General features: G+C 38.8%; 1 protein-coding gene across 1 annotated transcript; it reads left to right on the forward strand.

The window, feature by feature from the left end:
• The first annotated feature begins 243 nt into the window (after positions 1-243).
• Positions 244-25,286, forward strand: LOC120924882 (solute carrier family 12 member 3-like). The gene is made up of 27 exons (XM_040335860.1): positions 244-394; positions 425-861; positions 972-1,151; positions 1,276-1,351; positions 2,726-2,821; positions 4,760-4,899; positions 5,824-5,934; positions 6,037-6,148; positions 7,047-7,177; positions 7,325-7,409; positions 7,508-7,662; positions 8,891-8,998; positions 9,644-9,767; positions 9,931-10,032; positions 11,628-11,783; positions 11,891-11,990; positions 12,080-12,191; positions 12,477-12,599; positions 14,249-14,355; positions 14,841-14,923; positions 17,192-17,254; positions 17,586-17,690; positions 18,462-18,573; positions 18,690-18,776; positions 21,355-21,472; positions 23,678-23,745; positions 25,092-25,286. Exons 1-27 carry the CDS (start codon positions 244-246, stop codon positions 25,231-25,233), a joined length of 3,384 nt encoding a protein of 1,127 aa, XP_040191794.1. The 3' UTR covers positions 25,234-25,286.

The following is a 25,286-nucleotide window of genomic DNA, read 5'->3' on the forward strand; positions in this document are numbered from 1 at the left end:
GTAAAGTACACAATCACCAAGTGTTGAAGCAGCTGAAAAGAATTTGTAAATGTAATTTATATATATTTAACCATTCACGAGGGTTAGCATGTTTTAGAGTATTTTAAGGTGTTAGAAGTAAATAGGAGCTAAAGTTTCATTTCACTAGATTTGTTTTTGAAATTTGTCTCTTAAGGTGTATTGTGTGTTCTCTCTTACAGATACTACCATCCACAGGTTCAACAGATCAACTGTCTAGAGTTAATGGATTGCATTGAAGACACTCCACTCTCCATCGGAAGGTTTGCCCTTGAGAATGCCTATATGGCTGGCCGCTGTAACAGCTGGAGTTCAAATGGCAATCTCCGTGATCATGACGCTATGAATGAAATGAAAAGTAATAATACAAATGAGTGTACATATTTACCAAATATGTCAAACAAAGTAGCCCTTACTGGCAAATCCGAGAGTTTAGAGTCCCTGGAGTGTTCATCTGGCAGTGATGAGCTTTCCTCTGGATATACCTCCACCATTGATGGTCTGGCTTTAGATGTTCCAGAAGAACATGTACAAGAAGCTCTTGAACATCTTAACCAATCAATTGAAGCTTTTAATACAGGATTACAGATGATTCCTTGTTCCAAAGATAACCCAGAACCAGAAGGAACCAGCACCCCTAAAGAGCCAGGGAATTCTCTGGCAGCTGGAATCAGCCTCAATCCTGCAAATTTGCCTTTGTGTAGTAAAGTGGTCTCTAGAAGGCAAAAGGCATACAATACCTTAGATGCCACACCCAGACATGAGTTCTATGCTAATTCAGTAGCACCTGGAAGACTGAGGAGAAGCCGTCCATCTTTGGATATTCTAAGAAATGCCATAATAGTAAGTACAACACAGTTCAAAATAATACTACTGCTTTTTTCCCCTGACAATATTATAAATGCAAATAATATTCATGTTAACTAATATCCATTCCAAACCTTATCTTACAGGATGAGCAGATAATGTATCCAATCCCTCTTGATCAAGATTTAGAAAACGGTGACAAAGACAAGAATGACCAAAAAGAGGAGCCAAATGAAAAGAAAAACAGATTCCCATTTTTTTCTATGGCTAGGAAGAAAAAAGAACCCCAAGGTCCCGTTCGGTTTGGCTGGATAAAAGGTGTCATGGTAAGCATCAGCTCTAAACTATCTAGTATTTCTGAACAATGCTACTTTTACACTATGTGGCATATACTACAATCAAAATACAATCATTACCTAATGCTATTCTTATTCTATATTCTCTCAACAGATCCGATGTATGTTAAATATTTGGGGAGTCATCTTATACTTGCGGTTACCATGGATCACAGCCCAGGCTGGAATAGGTATGGATAACATTTCATAATCAAACATAATGCTAGCAAAATGTTTAATATTTGGTCTAACATATAGATCATGGTATATTTACTGAACAATTAGGCTGGCAATATAGGGTTATTTGTTTATTAAAATGTTCTAGATTTTTATTATGTACTTCATAATCTACTTAGAGTAAAAGGTAAAATGTGGGTAAACAAATGTCTGCTGCTAAAATTATGCTTGAAATGATGACTGCAAATGATATGTCCCACATAAAGTTTAAAGCGGTAGTTCCCCCTCAAAAAAAAAATTAACATTAGATTCATGCTCATTTTGTCTAGGGGAATCGGCCAGTTTTTTTAAAAACGAAGCAGTACTTACCGTTTTAGAGAGCGATCTTCTCCGCCGCTTCCGGGTATGGTCTTCGGCACTGGGCGTTCCTTCTTGATTGACAGGCTTCCGACAGGCTTTCGATTTTCCAAAAGTAGCCGAACGTCGATGCGCGCCTGCGCATCGACGTTCGGCTACTTTCATTTGGCTCCTCTTTTTGGTCATTCTTGTCGGTGCGGCCGTATAGAGCCGCACCGACGTTCGGCTTCTTTCGGCTACTCGTGACGCGATGGATGCGACCGTCAGAAGCCTGTCGGAAGCCTGTCAATCAAGAAGTCCCGAACACCATACCCGGAAGCGGCGGAGAAGATCACTCTCTAAAACGGTAAGTACTGCTTCGTTTTTAAAAAAACTAGCCGATTCCCCTAGACAAAATGAGCATGAATCTAATCTTAAATTTTTTTTTGAGGGGGAACTACCGCTTTAAACTTTATGTGGGACATATCATTTACAGTCATCATTTCAAGCATAATTTTAGCAGCAGACATTTGTTTACCCACATTTTACCTTTTACTCTAAGTAGATTATGAAGTACATAATAAAAATCTAGAACATTTTAATAAACAAATAACCCTATATTTCCAGCCTAATTGTTCAGTAAAACATTTTTTGAGGGGAACCTACCGCTTTAATGACTCCACCCAATCCATACAAGTGCAATTGCAATATCCAGTTCAGTGTTGTTTTCACTAACTGGACAGATGAAATCTGATATTTCAGATTTTATGGTGAACAATTATGTGCATCAGTATTGTAATTAAATGGGTGAAAGGATAGGCGTTGTCTGCATGTGAAACAGATGAGGTGCAAGAGCAGTGGTCGCTCCATATAAAAACATGAGGATGTAAAAGAAAACACCAACCAAACTCTTTAACATTTGAAAACCCATTTATTAAAAGCTTTTATCATATTTGTTTCAAATAGTGTTACCACTAGTAATCTTTGTAATAATTCATTCATGGGGATCTGAGGAAATATTTAATTTGCAATATTATTTTGTATTATTTTAGGACTCACTTGGGTGATTATTTTGTTGTCTGTGCTGGTGACATCTATCACAGGCTTGTCCATTTCGGCCATTTCCACAAATGGAAAAGTACAGTCAGGTAGGTCTAACACTACAAGGAAAAATAAATGTCCTATTATTTAAGATATACAATTATTATTATTACTATTATTATACTGTACGGGAGTTATATAGCACCAACATATACTATGGTCTAATAATGGCCTATCGATACACTGTGCCATATGTCCTTATGCTTAACATTTTCTCCCCATTATTTAAACATAGAAAAATGTCAACCAAGGACTATCAAAGTTGAATAAATAAAGACTATTGAAAATCCATTTGTAAATGTTAATGTAACACAATTAAAGTCTAATTGCAGCAACAATGTATTGCTAGGAAAACAGATATGTAAAGGGGAGTTTAATTAAAAAGTGATATATAAGCTGTGATGGTGGTGGTTCTTATATGTATAGAGGACGCTAAAGCCTCGTACACACGATCGGATATCTGATGGAATCTAGTTCGATGGATTTTTTCATCGGATATCCGATGAAGCTGACTTTCATCAGTTTTGCCTACACACCATCAGTCAAAAATCCGACCGTGCCACAACGCGGTGACGTAAAACACTACGACGTGCTGAAAAAAATTAAGTTCAATGCTTGCGTCGACTTGATTCTGAGCATGCGTGGATTTTTGGCCAATGGATTTCCACACAGACAATCGTTTTTTTCTATCGTTTTTTTATCCATAGGTAAAAATTTAAAAAATGTTCTATTTTTTTTTCACTGATGGAAAACAAACCAATGGGGCCCACACGCGATCGGTTTGTCCGATGAAAACAGTCCATCGGACAAACCAATTGTGTGTACAGGGCTTAAGAGAGAGATCTGTCTCTGTTCACCTTATGCCGCGTACACACGGTTGTTTTTTTGTGATGAAATAAAACAACGTTTTTAAAAACGTAATTTAAAATGATCGTGTGTGGGCTTCACATGGTTTTTTGTCTTCTAAAAAACGACCCAAAAAATTTCGAACATGCTTCAATTTTTTATGTCGTTCTTCAAAATGTCTTTTTTTGCGTCATAAAAAATGATCTGTGTGGGCTAACAAGGACGTTTTAAACAACGTTTTAAACCCGCGCATGCTCAGAAGCAAGTTATGAGACGGGAGCTTGAATGGAACAGAGTAACCATGCTTTGCTAGAGCATTTTCAGAAAACGATGGTGTGTGGGCAACGTAGTTTTTTATGATGAAGTTAGAAAAACTTCGTTTTTTTTCATGATGCGCATTTTATTCCACATAACATAATGAAAATTAGGAATCAAACAAGAAGAAAAGAACCCCATTCTAATGAATGCAGTAACTTATAACCGCATAACTTAAGTACAAACATATCACCATTCTATTCCCCAAAAGCTTAAATTGCATGTTTAACCAGCATTTTTTCATTGTTGGATAAAGTAGGGAAGAATGAAAATCCATATTTTTATTTCTGTCCATGTCTATGCTAGATCCACCCTTTCTTATTGTTCTGATGCCATTTTTTCACAGAGATAGACAGTGATAGGATGTGATCCAACATTTTAGAGCTGTACAGAACAAGAAGTGAGGGTAAACATTCCGATGGACAATATTGTTGTGGCAACAACTGTCCAAAAAGAGAATTCCCTTAACTTCCTCCTCTGGTCGCATCTCAGGGACAGGAAGGAAATGGAATTCAGCAAAAAAAAATATTACATGGATTTTAAGACAACCCTACACTATCGAAAACATTAAACAAAGTTTTAGCTATGCGTATATTTTAGGGAGTCATTAGGTGAGTTAATCTCTCAAAGTCTGCTAATAATTACAATTTTAGGTAGTCTCATCAGTTACAAATAATATGATTTGTTTCTATGCGTGTAATTAGGTTATTCATTTCGTACAATAAATAATTTGCAAGAAAACATAAAGGTGTGAACTATCATTATTTGTTCTGCAGACCAGTATACCCCAGAATGTAATTTTTATTTTATTTTTTTACTTGTAGGTGGAACCTATTTCCTCATCTCTCGGAGCCTTGGCCCAGAACTAGGAGGCTCCATTGGACTCATCTTTGCCTTTGCTAATGCGGTTGCTGTTGCCATGCATACAGTAGGATTTTCAGAAACTGTTCGGGACCTCCTCATAGTAAGTGTAGCCTATGTGATAAACATCAATCATTTAGTTTGAGTTTAACCACTTCAATACCGGACACTTTCAACCCCTTCCAGCCCAGGCCATTTTTCAGCTGTTAATGTTGTCAAACTTTGAATAACAATTACTCATGCAACACTGTATCCAAATTAAAAAATTAAGAAACTAAAAACAAAAAAACATTACAATTAGTTTTTTAACATAATGTCACCAGAGCAGTACAGTGTCAGTGTCACAATATGGCTGGTATGGTAGTGATCAGGAAAAATGACTGGTGATGGTCTGTTAAAAAAAATATATATATATTTTTGTTTTAACAATTTGTTTTCTTTTTCTTAATAATGTATTTTTCCTTTTTTTTTTTAAATACTGTGACCAGTATTTTACTACTCTGGGGCAGTGATCAAAAAAATGTTTCCACTGTTATAAGCAATAATTTTTTATGAATGGCATCAATTCATTCATTGTATACTGTTGTGATTGGCCACAGCTATCACATGGTACAGATGCACTGTGATTAGTCCTGTCTGTGCCATGTGATCACTGTGACCAATCACGAAGAGCAACACAATAGTACACATGGAAAGCCTATGAATGAAAGCCATTCATTGTGTACACCTGTCATGTGACCAATCACAATGATCACATGGTACTGGCACTTGCCCGGTACCATGATCTGTCAGCCACCCAGGATGGGAGAGCTCCTGCTTGGCCATCATTTGGAAATAGGCCAAATGGGAAGCAGTTACATTTAGCAGTGCGCTAGCTTAAGTACATATAAATACAATCAATGGATTGTAGACACTGTTGCTCATATTTTAGACCAATATTTTTTATAGTACACAGGTCTGTATAATTGTCTGTATAATTATCTACTCATGAACAAATTTTATGTAATTCAAACTTTTTCTGAATTAGGAGTACAATGCTGTAATTATTGACCCAGTCAATGACATCAGGATCATTGGAGTTATAACTGTGACAGTTCTTCTCTTCATATCATTAGCTGGAATGGAATGGGAGGCAAAGGTATATCTAAAAGCATATGTTCTCTTTCATTCTATTGTTATCCTGATTTTGGGACAATCGATTCATATCACATTAAATATATTTCTTTATTTTTTTGTAAAGGCACAGGTAATATTCTTTATCGTCATCATGATATCATTTGTAAGCTATCTGGTGGGCACAATCATACCTCCTAGTGAAGAAAAACAATCCAAAGGTTTCTTCAGCTACCAAGGTGAGTATTTGTTGTTACATCTACTGACAAAAACTTTGAGTCTCCAGGATGCATGTTGCCATAAACCCTTATTTGGTCAAATAATGCCAAAATAGGACATAGATCTAACTAAGCTTTTGTTTTTATCCACTCTAATATTAACATTACAAAATGAATATAAATAATACATACTTCCTTATGCATAGTGGCCTAACAATAGAGAAGCCCATAGCTTGTTGCTTTACTTACGCCCATTGGGTCACACTCAGACAAGCAGGGGCTAAATAGGTTCAATGTGTTTTTTCTCTTCTGGACAAATATGTCCAATTCCCCTCTAGTGAAGGGAAGTGTACATTGCCTGCCTCTAGACTGGTGCTGCTGCCAGTCATAGGGCAGGGGTGAAAAGTATATGTATTACTAGTAAGAATATACATGCCATAATCGGGAGGGTGTACTTCACAGTTGTGTGGCTTCCCAAGTAAAATATTGCCATTTTAGGGAGATAGGGAAATAAGGTTCTTAGTTCTGGGTTATTTGGAGCACCAAGACCTTTGATTGTTGATTCAACTACCTTTATATACATTTTAAAAGGCTAACTGACATCCAAGTGGATATGTTGCAGTGGCAATCGGCCACGTGCACTGCTGCTAAGAGACATGGTTGTAGAAGGAAGGGCATCTTTAGTGAACCATTATTGGAAAAAGCTTTATATTACAGTACAAAACTACTTTATACACTATTGTCTTAAAGATGACATAATTAAAACAAGGAGAGCATTAAAATGTTAAATTGTAACCAAATCACCGATGTATTCTTGAGAATATGTGGGTCTTTCCAAAAATTCATGTTATTGCCCTTTTTTTTTTCATATTACAGCTATGCCATTACATTAATCAACCATGTTTCTGTTTAATCACAGGATCAATATTCCTGGAAAACATTGTTCCTAACTGGAGAGGGGAAACTGGAACATTCTTTGGCATGTTTTCCATCTTCTTCCCATCTGCTACCGGAATCTTAGCTGGAGCCAATATCTCAGGAGACCTAAAGGTATAGTAATATTTTACATATATTTGATAATGTTGATCTTACACACACTGTCCTATTGTTGACCCAATAACATCTATAACAAGAATAATTCCCTTCCACTATTGATGTGTAATAGCATTTTGTTAAGTCACTATTTATGCATTTTAGGACCCAGCAGTGGCCATTCCCAAAGGAACACTAATGGCCATATTCTGGACCACAATCTCCTATCTTGCTATTTCGGCTACCATAGGTGAGTTGTTTTTGGATAATTAAAAAATTGCGATACTTTCTTTCCTTTAGTCAGTTGCTTTTTAAAATCATCTCTTCTGCTATTCTTCCTTTGTGTAGGTTCTTGTGTCCTGCGTGATGCCTCTGGCAATCTGAATGATACCATCCCAATGAATGAGACAGACTGTGAAGGACTAAGCTGCCAGTTTGGTTGGAATTTTACCTCCTGTGAAGAGACAGAAAGCTGCTACTATGGAATGTCAAATCACTATCAGGTATGTAAATATATCTGTTATAACTAGGGTAATGGGGTGGATAATATTACTTCATTGACACTCACTTGTCTGCTAAAGTCCATGAGCATCCTACATCTAGGTTAACCTTTAGGGCCAGTTCACACCAGACACAGTTCCGTTCAGTTCTGTGTGCTTTTTTTGTGCACAAAATGCATGCACAGTGTTTTCCATGTATTCCAATGGCTCTAGTTCACATTATGCAGTCAGTTTCCGGTCAGTTTCTGCACCACAAACTGACTGCATGGTGTGAACTAGAGCCAACGAGAGCAATTGGAATACATGGAAAACACTGTGCATGCATTTTTAGTGGGAAAAATGCCCACGAAACTGTACGGAACCGCGTCTGGTGTGAACTGGCCTTAAAGTTGAAAGTAGTTTACCTAATTAGATAGGTAAATGGTCATACAGTCATTACATAAAGGAACATATGAATCTCTATTGGCGACTGAATGTAATAACATAAGACGAAGGCAGGAACCACAATGTTCCTCTTCTTCGTCCTTTGCATTCCATTAATTGGGAAATTATTATTATATAGGTACTTCAGCTACAGGTTGGAGTTTTGGAATCCTTATACAAAGCATGTTCCTCTTTGCAGCTGGCTTGGTACCTGTTTGGCTATATGGTATATGATTTAAAATATATTGTGGGATACAGGGAAAGTTTTTCAGAGCTCCAAGCTGCAGCTGAAGTGAGTTTGCATACTGAGCACACCCAGATTAGGTGGCTACAATGGCATGTCAAACTGGGTATGAAATCTAATATAAGAGGCTATAAGCAGAAGCTCAGAGTGAAGAGGAAGTCTACCTATGGCTGCACATCAATGACATCCCTGGGGTGTGTGTGTGTGGGGTTCCACTCCACCCCTCGGAGCTTAGCTATGACTAAGCTCGTGGGGTGGAGCGAAATGCATTGGAAGCTTGGCCTGGCCGGAGTCCAGGCTGAGGTTGCCACACACACCCCAGGGATGTCATGAATGTGAGGCCATAGGAAAACTTTCTCTTCACTCTGAGCCCTTGCAGGAGCCAGGACAAGCTCCCTTCCAAACCAGCACCCCCAACGGTGGATGTCATAAGACTTGCACCCCTCCAATAGAGCCTGAGTGGCACACAAAGCAGGTCTTGGGTCACAGGCTATTAAGCAATAGCTTCACTAGAGTAAGTGTTAAGTGTATCTTCTGTGTGGTGACTGTTCTTCTCCTTTACAGGCAATGAGTATGGTGTCAGCATTCAGCCCATTGATCACAGCAGGGATTTTTGCAGCCACTCTATCCTCAGCTCTGGCTTGCCTGGTGTCAGCTCCTAAAGTCTTCCAGGTAAGAGGATACACTGTGCAGCTCTTCTATTTAACAGACCTTAGACAGCTGTGAAGATGCAAGTGCTACATTCTGGGCATCTAAACACATTTATTTTATATTATACTGTAAATAGTTGTTGCAGCTATATTCTAAATAAAGCAATAATGTATTTTGTGCAACTTAATTTTTTAATTTTTACAAGCTTATAAATATAATAAAGACGATATCTATCTGAGAATCCATATAATTCCATGTTAGTTACAGCCAAGGAGGGTGGATCCCACCTCTGACTAATAAGCTCTATGTGTGTTGTGAATGGAGCTGAACAACACCGAATTGCATGCTATTTACAGCATGGCAGTAAAATGTATATAGAACTTAAGTGCACCACCTGCAAGCTATAAGTTGAATAGAAGAATTATTTATAAGCAATATTTTGTATTAGGCTATAGCAAAGAAATCTAAATATATTGTAAATATGCATATTTATTCGTATACAGTATATATCAAGAATATATACAACAGCAAAATTGAGCATCATGAATCACCTAAATTTTGTTGTCTTTGAAGGAACTCCTTTAAATGCTGTTTTTGAAGGATCTCATTTAAAGTTTTTTATTTCTCAATAAATGACTATCTTTAACATGGTTTAATTTTCTGCAGTGTCTCTGCAAAGACAGGCTGTACCCTGTAATTGGATTCTTTGGAAAAGGTTATGGGAAGAACAATGAACCTATCCGTGGCTACATTTTGGCTTTCATCATTGCCATTGGGTTTGTCCTCATTGGTAAGTGCATTTTACAACCCATCCTAGAAAGATCTTTTTTTTTGCGAGTTATAGAACTTTCGGTACTATATCAAATGGTCTTTCTATACAGTGACAAATGTAGAATTGTGGATTTGTAATAGACTTAACAAATCATAACTTCTTGTCTATCATCTCTCAACAGCTGAGTTAAATACCATTGCTCCAATCATCTCAAACTTCTTCCTCTGCTCTTACGCACTCATCAACTTTAGCTGTTTCCATGCATCCATCACAAATTCACCAGGTAATGCCTTGGTTTTTTTTTAAATCTGTTTCACTAAAGGCTTCTCTCATCTGAATAATATTAAGGTCACCATTTGCAAGCTATAGCAAATACAAAGATTTTTTGGGGCCATTGTGTTTTTTATTTATTTTTTTCACATATTCAAACACAGAAACTTAAACAGCTTTGTTGGACTCTACAAAAACAATAAAAAGCAATGTTGAGCAAAATACCATGGGAGCGGTTCTGATGCCGCGTACACACGATCATTTTTCGGCATGAAAAAAAAACAAAGTTTTTCGGCATGTAGAAAAAACAATGTTTTTCCAACTTCATCATTAAAACGACGTTGCCCACACACCATCGTTTTAAAAAAATGCTCTAGCAAAGCGCGGTGACGTACGACGGCACTATAAAGGGGAAGTTCCAATCGCCTTTGGGCTGCTTTAGCTGATTCCGTGTTAGTAAAAGACGATTCGCGCTTTTCTGTCTGTTACAGCGTGATGAATGTGCTTACTCCATTATGAACGGTAGTTTTACCAGAACGAGCGCTCCCGTCTCATAACTTGCTTCAGAGCATCCACGGGTCTTTAACATCGTTTTAGCCCACACACAATCATTTTTTACAACCCGAAAAACGACATTGTTTAAAACAACGTTAAAAAATGCAGCATGTTCGAATTTTTTTTTTTATCGTTTTTCAGAACCTGAAAAATTATGTGAAGCCCACACACGATCATTTAAAATTACATTTTTAAAAAACAAAGTTTTTTTCATGCCGAAAAATGATCGTGTGTACGCGGCATTATAGCAGGACTGTGATATTGGGGCAGACATTCTGACACTAACTGACACTTTGTGGGAACCAGTGACACTAATACAGTGATCACTGTTAAAGATATGCACTGTCACTGTTCTAATGACACAGGCTGGGAAGAGGTTAACATCAGGGGCGATCAAAGGATTAAGTGTGTGCCTAGCCAGTGTTTTACTACAGTGTGGAATGTGTTTTTACTAGGGGAAGATATGGATCCTAGTCCCTGTTTTGCAGGAACACAGGATCCATGCCTTCTCTCCTGTCAGAACGACAATCTGCCTTGTTTACATAGGCAGATTGCAGTCCTGCCTCTGTGGCTGATAATCGTCAGGTGCTGGCAGACATTGTGGCACCCAGAGATCAGCTATGGCTGTGTATGATCACAGTGGGAGTGAGCCACCGGCGGCGCACATTTGCGCCCCCTAACTGGAAGTGCAGATCACATATATATATATATATATATGTGTGTGTGTGTGTGTGTGTGTGTGATCCTAAGCACAGCGGCTGCCCTGTAGCAGTAAAACTGCTTTAGGGCGGTCTGCAAGAAAATGGCAGTTACTTTCAGTTGAGTCCAGTGAGATTTGAAGATGACAATCATATGGCTAGGATCAAGGTACTAATCCTTGAACTACAACGTTGAGCCTAATGTCTCTTCAAGTGTTACAAGATATCTAAAATATAACTGACAGCTTTGGGTTACCACACCTGTGCACTTAAAATCAGCTTGTTCAATAAGCCCCTTTTATGTGATAGTTTTTTTTTATATTATATTTGACATTTTCTATTCCTTTTCCCCTAGGATGGCGTCCATCTTTCCGATATTACAATAAATGGACATCCCTTTTTGGTGCTATAGTGTCAGTGATTATTATGTTCCTTCTGACTTGGTGGGCTGCTCTCATTGCAGTGGGTATCATTGTAATACTTCTGGGATATGTTACCTACAAGAAGCCAGGTGAGAATGTAAACTTTTATATCTTGATTCTTGGGCAAGCAGAGTAGAATTACTAAGTATGGTAAGATCTTCCTTAGCATTTACCAGCACTTTTTTTTAACTTATAGATGTGAACTGGGGATCCTCAGTACAGGCTGGAGCTTACAATATGGCACTGACCTACAGTGTAGGCCTCACAGCAGTGCAAGACCACGTCAAGAACTTTAGGTACCCTCATTGTAATATATCATGATTTGTAAATATGTTATTGTTTTTGTGTCAATCTACTAAGCCTTGCTATATCATTTAACCTTTAGGCCACAATGTCTTGTACTCACTGGACCTCCAAACTTCCGCCCTGCACTGGTTGACTTTTCCAGCTCTGTGACAAAGAACACAAGTTTAATGATCTGTGGCAATGTTGCAACTGTGAGTATAATTTTCATTAACAATGAACATTAAGTTCAAAATACTGCCATATTGAGAGAAAGAAGGTTATATACGGCAGATGGAATTTAAAATACTTGTTTCCAATATGGTTCTGGACATGTGCAGCTCCATTCTATAATCCCTAGGAAAATCTAAAAGGTCAAAATGTATATTTTTCCAATAAAAATATTGATTTGGATATTTATGGCTGTTTACCAATTAGTCCTCTATTTTTCCTCCCATCTTGTATAAAGTTAAATAAGTTATCTATTTATCATCTTACAGGAAACCGATAAAGTGCCAAACTCAGAGGGACATCTGCGATGGTTGAACGCCAGGAAAGTCAGATCATTCTACAGTGTAATTTGTGAAAACACTTTTCGAATTGGAGCCAAAAGTCTCATGCAGGTACAGACATGTTCCGTTGCAGCACACCTCACACATACCTCCCAACTTGTTAAGATGGGAATGAGGGACACCTACTGGCAAAAGCATGTAGGCATAGGACACGCCCCTCTGCCATGCCCCCTAAAGGAAAATTAACCTAAAAAAAAGATTAGTTAAGGGCTTTTTTATCACTACTATTCCTATAGTGGCTTTTGAAATCTACAAATGCAGCAATTGCGATTTTAAATGAAAGAATTAGCACTGGGAAACACTTTTTGAAAGATAAAAAATACATTTTATATACAACTATATAGATCAGACCAAAATGAGGGACAAACGAGGAGGAAAGAGGGACATTGCTCCAAATCAGGGACAGTTGGGAGCTATGCCTCCCATGTATGATAATAATGCCTGATGCTGATCAACAGCAATTGCTCAGAATAGTTTTGCCTTTTGATATAAAACACTGCACATTACTTGCCACTTGATAAACACAATTTCAATAAATAACATAATTACATTGAATTTTGTTTTTGGAAATGCAATATCATATAATGTACACAAGATGGCAGTGGAGTTCTTTGGAACGGCTTAATTCACATACAGTATACTGATATGTTCAGTATATTAACAATAACATTATGCATTTAGAAATCATAAAAAGTTATCTACTACAAAGAATCATTGCAAATAAGAATATAACTTGCTCTGTCCAGTACAGATATTTGGAATCTTCCTTAACTCTTCTATAAATGATGCTCAAATATTGTAACATACTAGAGATGTCTGTTGAGGATACGTTTAAAGTGATACCAAAAGCCTTTTTTATTCAAATAAAAAAAGAGGTTATACTTACCTGCTCTGTGCAACAATATTGTATGTGTATATATATATATATATATATATATATATATATATATATATATATATATATATATATATATATATATATATATATATATATATATATCTCAATCATGCTTAAGCAGTCATTATTATCAATTTATTGACAGTTACTTCCGTTAATACCTGCTTGCATTTCAGCTTCTTCTGACCAACATCTGATCTTTTTTAGGCTGTCTCCGAGTCTGTTTTTTCATTCCCTATTGAAACGTATGGGATAATCAGACCCATAAATAGTGTCCATATGACGGAATAAAAATTCGGAAGTGATGTAATGTGTTGTAATGTATGTGTACTGCATTTTCGAACGACAGCTGTACTGACTAAACGAAAATCGTACAATCTGGCATCATCCGAAAAAAAAATTGTGCATGTGCAATCAAATAACATCAGATGAACTGTCCTGATCGGCTCTCGAAAGCTCTGTACTAATGATCACTCCAAAAGCTGTATTATTTGTACGATTTTCTGATGGTGTGTACCGGGCATTAGAAAAGTATGCTGCACCTGCAACCACAGCTGTCATTCTGCCAGGATACACTCCGATACCTTGCAAATATTTAACCGGCTTAGGAACTTTTTCCCCATTGAAACAGCTTGCAGCAACAGCTTTGAAGAAGGGGGAGTCCTTTCCCCCGAAACACGTTGCATGATGTACTTTTAGATATTACCATTACATACCTTTTAACCCACTTTTAAATACTAAATACCGTGCACTCCTTCCTTCCTACTCTTTGTGTTACTAAAATAATTCTTTATCTATGCAGGTTTCTGGTCTGGGTCGTTTAAAGCCAAACACTTTGGTGCTGGGTTATAAGAGTAACTGGCAAACAGTGCCAGGGCAGTGCTTGGAGGAATACGTTGGGGTCATTCAGTAAGTTTTATTTCAAAAGCTAAATATTAATTAGGCACTATACTTTCATTTTACTCTTCTAGGTTTTATTTTTTATTTATTTTTACTAAATAAAGACATACAACATTCCCTTGTTATTACCAAAGTTATTTACACCACTTTCAGCACAAAACCCCAAAACAAAAAGCTCAGTCCCTGCTTATGGGTCGGTGACCAAAGTAATTTAACGTATTCCTTTTTGCCCCATTTAGCCATCAGTGCTTTCTGTTATAGGAATGCAATGCTGTATCTTGCAGTACTTTAGAGTTTTTTTTTTAAATTTTGGTTCTTTTGGTGCGGATGGCACTACAAGCATTTTCCTTTTTTTTTGTACTTGTTTTTCTACTGCTTTGCAAAAAAAAATTGCTTTGCAGTTCTTGTCAGTTACTGTTACTTTAATGTGTTAGTGTCTTATAGGACTATGTATTTGCAGCAAGAAAACTAATGCTATCCTATTTTTTTTTCAGTGATGCATTTGACTCTCAGTATGGTGTATGTGTTCTGCGCCTAAGGGATGGGCTGGATGTGTCAGAAAAAGTGCAGGGACAATGTAAGTGTAACACTATAATCAGGGGTCAAGTTCTGGGGAAAAAAGTGTGGGAACTCACACCCAAGATCCACTCCCCCACCAAAAAAGAAATAAATGATACGCTCATATGCATAATTACTAAACTGCATGTTTTTTGTTTTGATCCACTGTACCTTAGTAATCCTTTATGTTACTGGCCGCCTTCCTGTATATGGATTCATCGGGTAGTGTGCGGGTATTCCGTCACTTCCTCGATGCCGCAATGTCTCCTGGGAGCTTTTGTCATTGTTCCCATGAGACATTGCGGAGGTATCGTGGGATTTAGAAAGAACTTTAAGCAATTTCTTTCCAAATCCCGCGATAACTCGCCGCAGACCTCCGCAATGTCTTTTGGGAACAATGACAAAATCTCCCAGGAGACATTGCGGCATCGAGGAAGTGACGGAATACCCACACACTACCCGATGAATCCATATACAGGAAGCGTCCAGTAACAAAGGATTACTAAGGTTCGCCTGCCCCTGACAGTGACTCGAGCTGGGCATCGCCGCTTAGTGAAGGATTGGCTCGGGCGGCTCGGCTGCTCTCGGCTGCTCTAGTCCTGCAAAGGGAACTGCGTTCCTGCTGTGAAGAAAGTGCTGGGACTCCGTTCCCACGCGTTCCCGCAGGACTTAAGCCCTGACTACAATGCATTTCACTAAATATATTTGCTACTAAGAAATATATCTGGATACAAAAGTATACCACCAAGAAAACATGCAAATTCATGTTTAGATTTCCTGAAAATATATGCACATTATTATTACTACAGGGTTTGTTATGAATATGTAAAATCAGAAGAACCTACAATCTGTCAAACTTATTTTTTAAATAAGAGTATATCAATTTTAATAGTACCACAATTGAATAGTGTGATATAAAATGCAGATCTTGATGAAAGGCAGTTTGTTTAAAAAAAAGCAGCATATGAACATGCAGTACGTGAATTAAAGTGGTTTTGAAGCCTTAAAGTGGTAGGAAACTCTGTTACAGCACTTGTACTTACAGTTAAGCCTATAATAAGACTGAGGCCCCATACACACGATAGAATTTATCCGCAGATACGGTTCAGCGGACCGTATCCGCGGATAAATCCTCTCTAAGATTTCAGAGGATTTCAATGCGATGGCGTGTACACACCATCGCATTGAAATCCGCGCTGAAATCCTCTGCCGATGACGTGTCGCGCCGTCGCCGCTATTATGACGCGGCGACGGGCGCGACGCTGTCATATAAGGAATTCCACGCATGCGTCTATTCATTACGGCGCGTGCGGGGAATCCCTTTGGACGGATGGATCCGGTAAGTCTGTACAGACGAGCGGATCCATCCGTTGGAATGGATTCCAGCAGATAGATATTCTGTGCATGTCGACAAATATTTATCTGCTGGAAATCCATTCCAGGGGAGATTTATCTGCGGATAGATATCCGACGGAGTGTACACACCATAGGATCTATCCGCAGAAACCCATTTGATTGGATTTATCTGCGGATAGATTCTATGGTGTGTATGGGGCCTATGTGTGGTATGGTTGATTTCAGGGAGCAAAGCCAAGGGGTAGAGTAGGGGCAGCATAATAACAAGATATGTTGCTCTTGCAGGAAAGCAGACCTGAGCAAATCGCACACCCCCCAACATCACTATCCTGTTCTGTTACATTTTCAAATGCTAAGGGGTCCATTTACTAAATGGAAATAGGATGTTCACTTTGCAAAAGATGCACATTGCCTGGCAATTTTCCTCAGAGTTTAGTGGATGATGTGAAGTTTCACTTTTCGAAGAATACCCAATCACATGCAAGGGGAAAAAAATGCAGTTTTGCTTCTACATGATTGGATAATGAAAGTCAGTAGATCCGGGGAAGTTTCCCTTGCAAAGTGCAACTCCCCTTGCAAAATGGACAGTCTATTTGCCTTTAGTAAATCAACCAAGAGGGGTTCTGATACTTGCTATACCTTCCTTATAGGAATGGTGCTTTGGTCTCTGGTGAAAGCCAAATGACCAAATGTTGGAACACAGGTCATGTGACATGACCAGTGCTCTGGTATGTGGTTGTGTATCCTTCACTGAAGGAAGCCCAGAGCACCATCTTCTGTAAGATAAATCACCACCTATTTTAGTAAGGGGTATAGTTCTTTGCATTTAAACATATTTGTAGTTTGAAATGTGTATGGTGGGCAGTAACGTGCATGACTGAGCAGTTGATACCATAAATATGTAATTTTAAATTATTTATTTTATTCACAGATGATAACATGGCTTTCCAGGACTCAGATAATGAGGTAGCATCTGATAAGGAAGCAGAAAAAGGTTAGAATTTTTTAAATACACCATATAAAACACATTGAGAATTTTGAGATTGATCCACACAATCAAGTAACAGATGGATATAGCAGCCAACCACGTTACATGTTTCATGATCTCATTATAAGCTAGTCAATTCCTGCTCAATCCTGAGCTAAACACTTGCCATGGGCAAGAGGACTTTTTTCATTTTCATAAACTGGTCGAACCCTGTATTTCTCACACAATAAAAATGATATGATAAAATTATAGTAAAATGATAACTTGCCATGATATAGTGTTCCTGATAATATGTTATTAAAACTAAGCCAATGCTGTATGCTTTTTTTCCCCCCAGAACCCCCTTGCATAGTGTCAGAGAACTTGAATCAAACAAATACAGAATTCCAGGGTCGTAAGGGAAAGAAAAGCATCCACATATACTGGCTGTATGATGATGGAGGTAAGCAGATCACTGTATACTCATGACCTAATAACTCTGTTCTCGTAATAAGAAACAATTGAATACATTTGCTATAGCAAATTATCCTATTTGGTCAAGGAATAATTTGCCCATTCCTGTGGAAATCAATAATAGGGTTTGCAGCAAAAAGGAGGCAGGTCCATTTTTTTTATTTTTTAGATTATACATCCTATATTGTTAGGGCCCTTTCACACGGAGCGGATCAGTAATGATCCGCTCCGTGTGTCCGCAAAGCTCAGCGGGGATCCTCCGTAAAATCCCCGCTGAGCTGGCAGCTGACAGGGCGGTCCCCGCACACTGTGCAGGGACCGCCCTGTGTTTCCTCCGCTCTCCCCTATGGGGGATCGGACGAACACGGACTGTATGTCCGTTTTTATCCGATCCGGCAGACGGAAGAAAAATAGGATTTCTTTAGTCTGCAAATGCGGATCTTTGCGGAGGCGGACAAATTACGGGTGTCAGCGGATGTTCATCCGCTGACACCCATAATCACATAGGGACCCATGTATGTCCCGTTTTCATCCGCAAACGGACGGATGAAAATGCGGACATACGGTCCGTACGTGTACGTGTGAAAGGGCCCTGAAAAAAAAAAACTTTTTCAATTGGTGCAAAAGGGAGGCAGCTCTGAGTGTTATCTCCCAGGTTCCTCAACAGATGGAGCTGCCTGCCTAGAATTGTTTGCCAAAAGTTAGTGCTGTGAGCCCTTCAACTATTTTAAACTAACCAAGTATTGTTTTTCCCCTGAAGGTCTCACCCTGCTTATCCCATACTTGCTGACTCGCAGAAAGCGTTGGGGCCAGTGTAAAGTACGAGTCTACATCAGAGGAACCCAGGTGAATGCAGAAGAAGAAAGAAAAGAGTAAGTAACAGATAATAGTCATCATTTTATCCAAAGAATATTACAGTCAACAACCCTATGAACACAACCCCGTTTTATGCTCTATAAATATATATCCTTCCTATCTCACTTTATAGAATGCAGACTCTACTAAACAAGTTCAGGCTGGGATTCCATGATGTTATTGTGCTGACCGACATAGACCAAAAACCACATCCCAAAAAGTAAGTTTTGGAACTCATTGTGATGTTAGTTGATGATATTTTAAGTTCGGCCCCCTGCCTCCTTCCCCCCGCTGCCAGGCAATTCACAAAGCGTAGAGCACTTTGCGCAAGCACAGTAGGGAACAAAAGTCTTCACTGTAAGTTCCCTTACCCAAGATGGCGATGGCAGCACCTAAGTCCAGATCGAAAAATCGACTTGGGTGAAGACACTGCTAGATTTGTGGACAGGTACGTGTCCTAAAATTAAAAGTCAGCAACTACTGTATATGTAGCTGCTGACTTTTTATTTTCTGAAGGAGCCTGGAGCTCCGCTTTATGTCCCTTGTATGACAGAAAGGCCGCTCATAAAGACTGATCCCAATCCAAGTTAGCCTCCTTGTACTAAAACTGTGTAAACAAATGATCAGATTTAGTTATGTATAACTCTCTTGAGATGTTACAAATAAAGCTCTTTACTGAAGTTTGCAAGTCAGTGTGGTTCATTGGAAGGGATAGTCACATGTGTGGAAAAATGGATATTACCGCGCTTATCAAAGGAGGGGAAACAGAGAGGGGAAGAAAGGGGGAGGGGAAATGAAAGTGATGAGAAGTGGAGGTACAGCTGCGGCACTGGAAGGTGTATCAAACCATAAGCAATTGAAAATGGGGAGGGTAGTGCTGCGCTAATCAGTGGTGAATGGATAAGTGAATAAACAGGTGGGGGAGGGGAATGAAAGTAGGTGTAATTGAAATGAGGAGCAATATAGCCCAAATGGCATCAGCATAAAAATAAATATAAATGATCAGTGAACAATAACAGTAATGGTGCAAATCATATAACTACACAGGTTCCTCTTAATGTGATGAAATACACTATAAGTAATGGTGCAAAAAATTTTTTCAGGTAACTGTGCTAAGTGACACTCCTATATTGGTGATAAACAGTCCATCAACAGAGTTTGAAAAATATTAGCAAAAAATATAAGTAAAATTTCAAAAGTCCAAGAAAGCAAAAGTGCAAGTGTAGGTCCGCAATATGGAGTGAGAGGAAAATGGGTATCCAGTGATCCTTTTAGGGTAAGTAAGGATGTCCCCTTACCTTACTGCTGTAAGGTAACAGCATATAGATCCAACCACATTAGATGGTTCACTCGATGGGCTCTGATCCAACAACGGCAGGTCCTCCTTGGGGTTCTCGTCCCAGATTGGTCAGTTTCTCGCCCCAAAGAAATAAAGCATCGATGGTGTGATACCATTTTAAAAATTTTAATTCTCAAAGAAAATAGACAGGGGTACTCACATAATCCAAAATACAATTGAGCATGTAAAAAAGAGGGGCAATCTGTCGCCAACGTCACCTCCGATACCTCTCAGTGGACTCATGCGCATTCGTCACTATCATGTGACTTCCTCAGGAAGTCACATGATAGTGACGAATGCGCATGAGTCCACTGAGAGGTATCGGAGGTGACGTTGGCGACAGATTGCCCCTCTTTTTTACATGCTCAATTGTATTTTGGATTATGTGAGTACCCCTGTCTATTTTCTTTGAGAATTAAAATTTTTAAAACGGTATCACACCATCGATGCTTTATTTCTTTGGGGCGAGAAACTGACCAATCTGGGACGAGAACCCCAAGGAGGACCTGCCGTTGTTGGATCAGAGCCCATCGAGTGAACCATCTAATGTGGTTGGATCTATATGCTGTTACCTTACAGCAGTAAGGTAAGGGGACATCCTTACTTACCCTAAAAGGATCACTGGATACCCATTTTCCTCTCACTCCATATTGCGGACCTACACTTGCACTTTTGCTTTCTTGGACTTTTGAAATTTTACTTATATTTTTTGCTAATATTTTTCAAACTCTGTTGATGGACTGTTTATCACCAATATAGGAGTGCCACTTAGCACAGTTACCTGAAAAAATTGTTTGCACCATTACTTATAGTGTATTTCATCACATTAAGAGGAACCTGTGTAGTTATATGATTTGCACCATTACTGTTATTGTTCACTGATCATTTATATTTATTTTTATGCTGATGCCATTTGGGCTATATTGCTCCTCATTTCAATTACACCTACTTTCATTCCCCTCCCCCACCTGTTTATTCACTTATCCATTCACCACTGATTAGCGCAGCACTACCCTCCCCATTTTCAATAGTCACATGTGTGTTTCCTCAATAAATCAATATTGCGTCCACAGTAAAAACATTACTAGATCTGTTCAAATAAAATTCCAGGTATGGATATTTTTACATAGCTACATTGGGCCAGCTTGAACAAATGTGACAATGCATATACCATACCTAATGGAAGATGGAAACCACCGCTATTCCAGATATGCTGCATTTTTCTACATTGAACATCACACCAGCAGTGTGGTGTGAATAGGGCACGTAGAGAACAATTATTTTCTATGTGCCTTTGTGATGGCCTATGTTTGCACAGAGTGGAAAAACACCAGTCACCGCACATAGTGTGAATGAGCCTTTAATATTCAAAACCCAACAACAATGTGTTAGTAGGACTGTGTTGTGTAGCTTTCTCATCTGCAACCATAACAATGTAATTTTCCTTCTGTTTTCACAGCATGCAGTTGTTTGAAGAGCTAGTTGCTCCATACTGTATTGAGGAGCAGAGAGTGGAGGACTTGCAGATACCACAATGGGGAATACGTAAAACGGACCTTGAACACTTTGCAACTAAGGTAAAACTATTACATTTTACCAGGTTGTCTAACAGATTCCTGAAATTAAATTTCTCGTCTACTCTTTTCTTTCACTTTGTGACATATATTTTATATTAGATAATTTTTCCTTAGTCAAACAGTAGGTATGTAAAATAGAAAATACACATGGATGCTTAGTGAGGTGCACAATAATTAAATGCTTCCCACAAACATATTCTTCACTGGCAATGATTTTAAATAACAGTTTAAAAGCTGAGCAGATTATATGGGTTTGTAACACGTTTAGAGGCCAAATTGTAAAGCTGATTTTCATAATCTTCTAAACAAGTCCTTTGTAATTACAGCCAATGTGATGGTAACGTGTGTATGTCAAGCTAACTAAACATGATTTCATTTTTGTGATAGCCCCATCTGCTCCCTGTAGGTATCTTAAAGGGAACTAGTACTGAGACAAAATACCAGTGCGCCCATCACTGGCCCCTTTATAAGAATACTAGTTGCCTTGCTGTCTCTGGCTTCAGTACACATTGAGTCAATAACCAGAAACAAGCATCCAGATCAGAAAGGCCAGATCTGTATGCTTGTACCAGGATAGTGACTCAAATTGTTGAAGTTAAAGTAGGACTATGGATAAAACTGTTTTGTTTTTTATAGATAAAGCAGGGGACGGTTAGAACCCCTGTCTGGTTTATTTTTTCGCCATCTGTGTCCCATTGCGGAAATTTCCCTTAATTTCCTGTCCTATAGCCAAAACAGGAAGTGAAAGGAAATCCCCTCAAATAAAGGAAATTTCTTGAGGACCCCCAGGTCACCAGAACTAGTGTCGCATTGGAAGATTTCCCTTCTATTACTTTTCTGGGAATAACCCAAAATGTGGGATTTTCTTTTACTTTCACTTTTAATATTAATGGTAAACAGGACAAATAGAGAGGGCGAATCTACCCTAACAGGGACGCAGTTTGCAGCAGACAGCAGTAGAAACTGACAGGTGTTCTAATCCATCTACTTTTGCCTTTAGTTACACTTTAATACTGCATTCACACCTTAACGGTTTGTAGCTCGAAGCTTGAAGACGCTCAACAAGCAAATTCCCATTCATTTCAGTGGCCCCTGTTCACATATGAGGCCCAGTACACACGACCGAGTTTCTCGGCAGAATTCAGCCAGAAATTCGATCGGAGCTGGATTCTGCCGAAAAACTCGGTCGTGTGTACAGTTTTCACCGAGGAAGCCGACGAGGAACTCGTCGGGCCAAATAGAGAACATGTTCTCTATTTCCTCGTTGTTCAATGAGGAAAGTTGGCCCGCCGAGATCCTCGGCGGCTTCAACACAGAACTCGACGAGGAACTCGATGTGTTTGGCATGTCGAGTTCCTCGGACATGTGTACGGGGCCTGAGAGTGAACAGGGGCCATTGGAAATTAATGGGATTTTGCTTTTTTGAGCATTTTCGAGCTACAAAGCCAAGAAACCAGCAAATAAGGGCCACAGCAGCTTTTCTTGTTTATTGAACAGCGCCCATTTAAAAAAAAAAAAAGATCAGCAATGGCAATCTTCATACTCAATGTCCTTGGACAAAAATACAGCAAGTTAGGGCTAAACTGCAGATCTTCACAACTGTTCTAGTATAGCAACTCAGAAAGTACTAATGCCAAATAATCAAAATGACAGTCAGGCACCTAGCAATTTTGGAACATGAGATCACCATATTTATTTTGGTAAGAAATGAATAGCCACCTCCCACTGTCTGTAGAATATTGTACAAAAGATCAGCTACAATCAGAATGGCCCTAAACTGTATATCTTTTTTTTTATTTTTTATATGGTGTGGGGAGGGGTTAGACCTCTGTCAAGTTTCATTGCTGTGTCATGGATGGATCACGACTCTGTCCCAAATCTATTGTCGCTAAAACAGAAAGTTGGGGGAGGGGAGGGAACCAATAGTTTAGAGTTGTCCCCAAAACAAAGGGTAAGTGGATATTTTCCAATGGGGACATCTGTGAATTTCCCCCATGTTAGAAGAATTCCTCAAACTTCCTGTTGCCTCTCGGAAAGGTCATGAAGGTAAATTTCTCACAGGAACAAAAACGACAAAAAAAATACGTTGGCGGGGTAAAAAGGTTTTGGCTATCGATAAACTTTAAGCAGTTGAGCAGTTGAAGATTGATATCATTAACTGCACAATTAGTTTCTTATCTTCATTTTTGTATGTCTATTTCTCAGTCTGAACGATATGTGAAAGTAAATGAGATCCTCCAGGAGAACTCCCAAGATGCTGCTCTTATTGCAATGTAAGTACTCTATTGGTATCAAATTTATTCTGCTAACATAAATACTTAATCTAACATGGTATGCCTATTAAAATATCTTTGCTATGCCAGTATTATACTCATGTATGACGAAGATCAAACAAAATGTTTTCAAACAGGCAATATACCGTAATGCCTGGGATTCTGACATTCTGCCAAATGACAAACTCGCAAAAAACACAGCATTTTAGATAAGCCATAGACAAGATTTTTTTCCACTATTTAGGCAGCACTGTATTTTTTGTTGAGGGACTTTCAACACTGATCACAAGTTCAAAACAAACTGTTGGCATCTGCACAGTCCTCTGAACTATGCCTACTGGCTATCTGACTCTCATGCCGCGTACACACGATCATTTTTCAGATTGTAAAGAACAACGTTTTTCAGCCTCTAGAAAAAACGATTTTTTCCAACTTTATCATTAAAACGACGTTGCCCACACGCGATCGTTAAAAAAAATGCTCTAGCAAAGCACGGTGACGTACAACACGTACGACGGCACTATAAAGGGGAAGTTCCATGTGGATGGTGCCACCCTTTGGGCTGCTTTAGCTGATTCCGTGTTAGTAAAAGACGATTCGCGCTTTTCTGTCCGTTACAGCGTGATGAATGTGCTTACTCCATTCCGAACGCTATTTTTACCAGAACGAGCGCTCCCGTCTCATAACTTGCTTCTGAGCATGCGCAGGTTTTTCACGTCGTTTTAGCCCACACACGATCATTTTTTACAACCCGAAAAATGACATTGTTTAAAACGTCGTTAAAAAATGCAGCATGTTCGAATTTTTTTTTGTCGTTTTTCAGAACCCGAAAAATGATGTGAAGCCCACACACGATCATTTTAAATTACATTATTAAAAAAATTCATTTTTTACAAGCCGAAAAATGATCGTGTGTACACAGCATTACACTCAAGCACGCTTCTACACAAGCTCTCACATTAAACCTAACCCCAATCCTTAGCCTAGGCTATTAAGTTGCCCTTAAGCTTAACCTAACTATAGGGGGTTGGTTGACTGAAGGCAAATAGACTGTTTGCTTTGCAAAGGAATTTTCACTTTGCAAAGAGAACAGCCTGTTTGCCTTTTACGGTTCACCTCCACCTTCAAAGTGAACTCGGATTCTTGGAGTCATTCATTCATTCAGGGAGAAGATTTAAACCCTGCAACAGGGCCCAAATTGCCGTTTTGCCCTTTTATCATAAGTCATAAGCATTTGAATAGCAATATAAAAACCTTTTGACATTTTTTCTTATAAAAGATCTTAAATGTATATTATGTGTACACATTACATATCATAACCATACATCTTCTGATTCTATTTGCAGAAGTCTTCCAATTGCAAGCAAAATGGCTTGTCCGAGTTCCCTATATATGGCATGGCTAGAGATGTTATCTCGTGACATAAGCCCTCCGGTTGTCTTCATCCGTGGTAATCAGCAGGACTCGCTCACAATATACTGCCAGTGAGCCAGATGCTATCACAGAGTAATGTAACGGTCCCTAAATGGCTAGCATTCGCG

This window comes from Rana temporaria, chromosome 1, assembly GCF_905171775.1.
Source record: "Rana temporaria chromosome 1, aRanTem1.1, whole genome shotgun sequence".
Taxonomy (NCBI): Eukaryota; Metazoa; Chordata; class Amphibia; order Anura; family Ranidae; genus Rana; species Rana temporaria.

Coding starts and splice junctions, on each gene's coding strand:
- LOC120924882 (XM_040335860.1), top strand. CDS start 244: ATGGATTGCATTGAAGACACTCCACTCTCCATCGGAAGGTTTGCCCTT. Junction 9,768..9,930: donor CATTGGGTTTGTCCTCATTG/GTAAGTGCATTT, acceptor ATCTCTCAACAG/CTGAGTTAAATACCATTGCT. Junction 23,746..25,091: donor GATGCTGCTCTTATTGCAAT/GTAAGTACTCTA, acceptor TTCTATTTGCAG/AAGTCTTCCAATTGCAAGCA.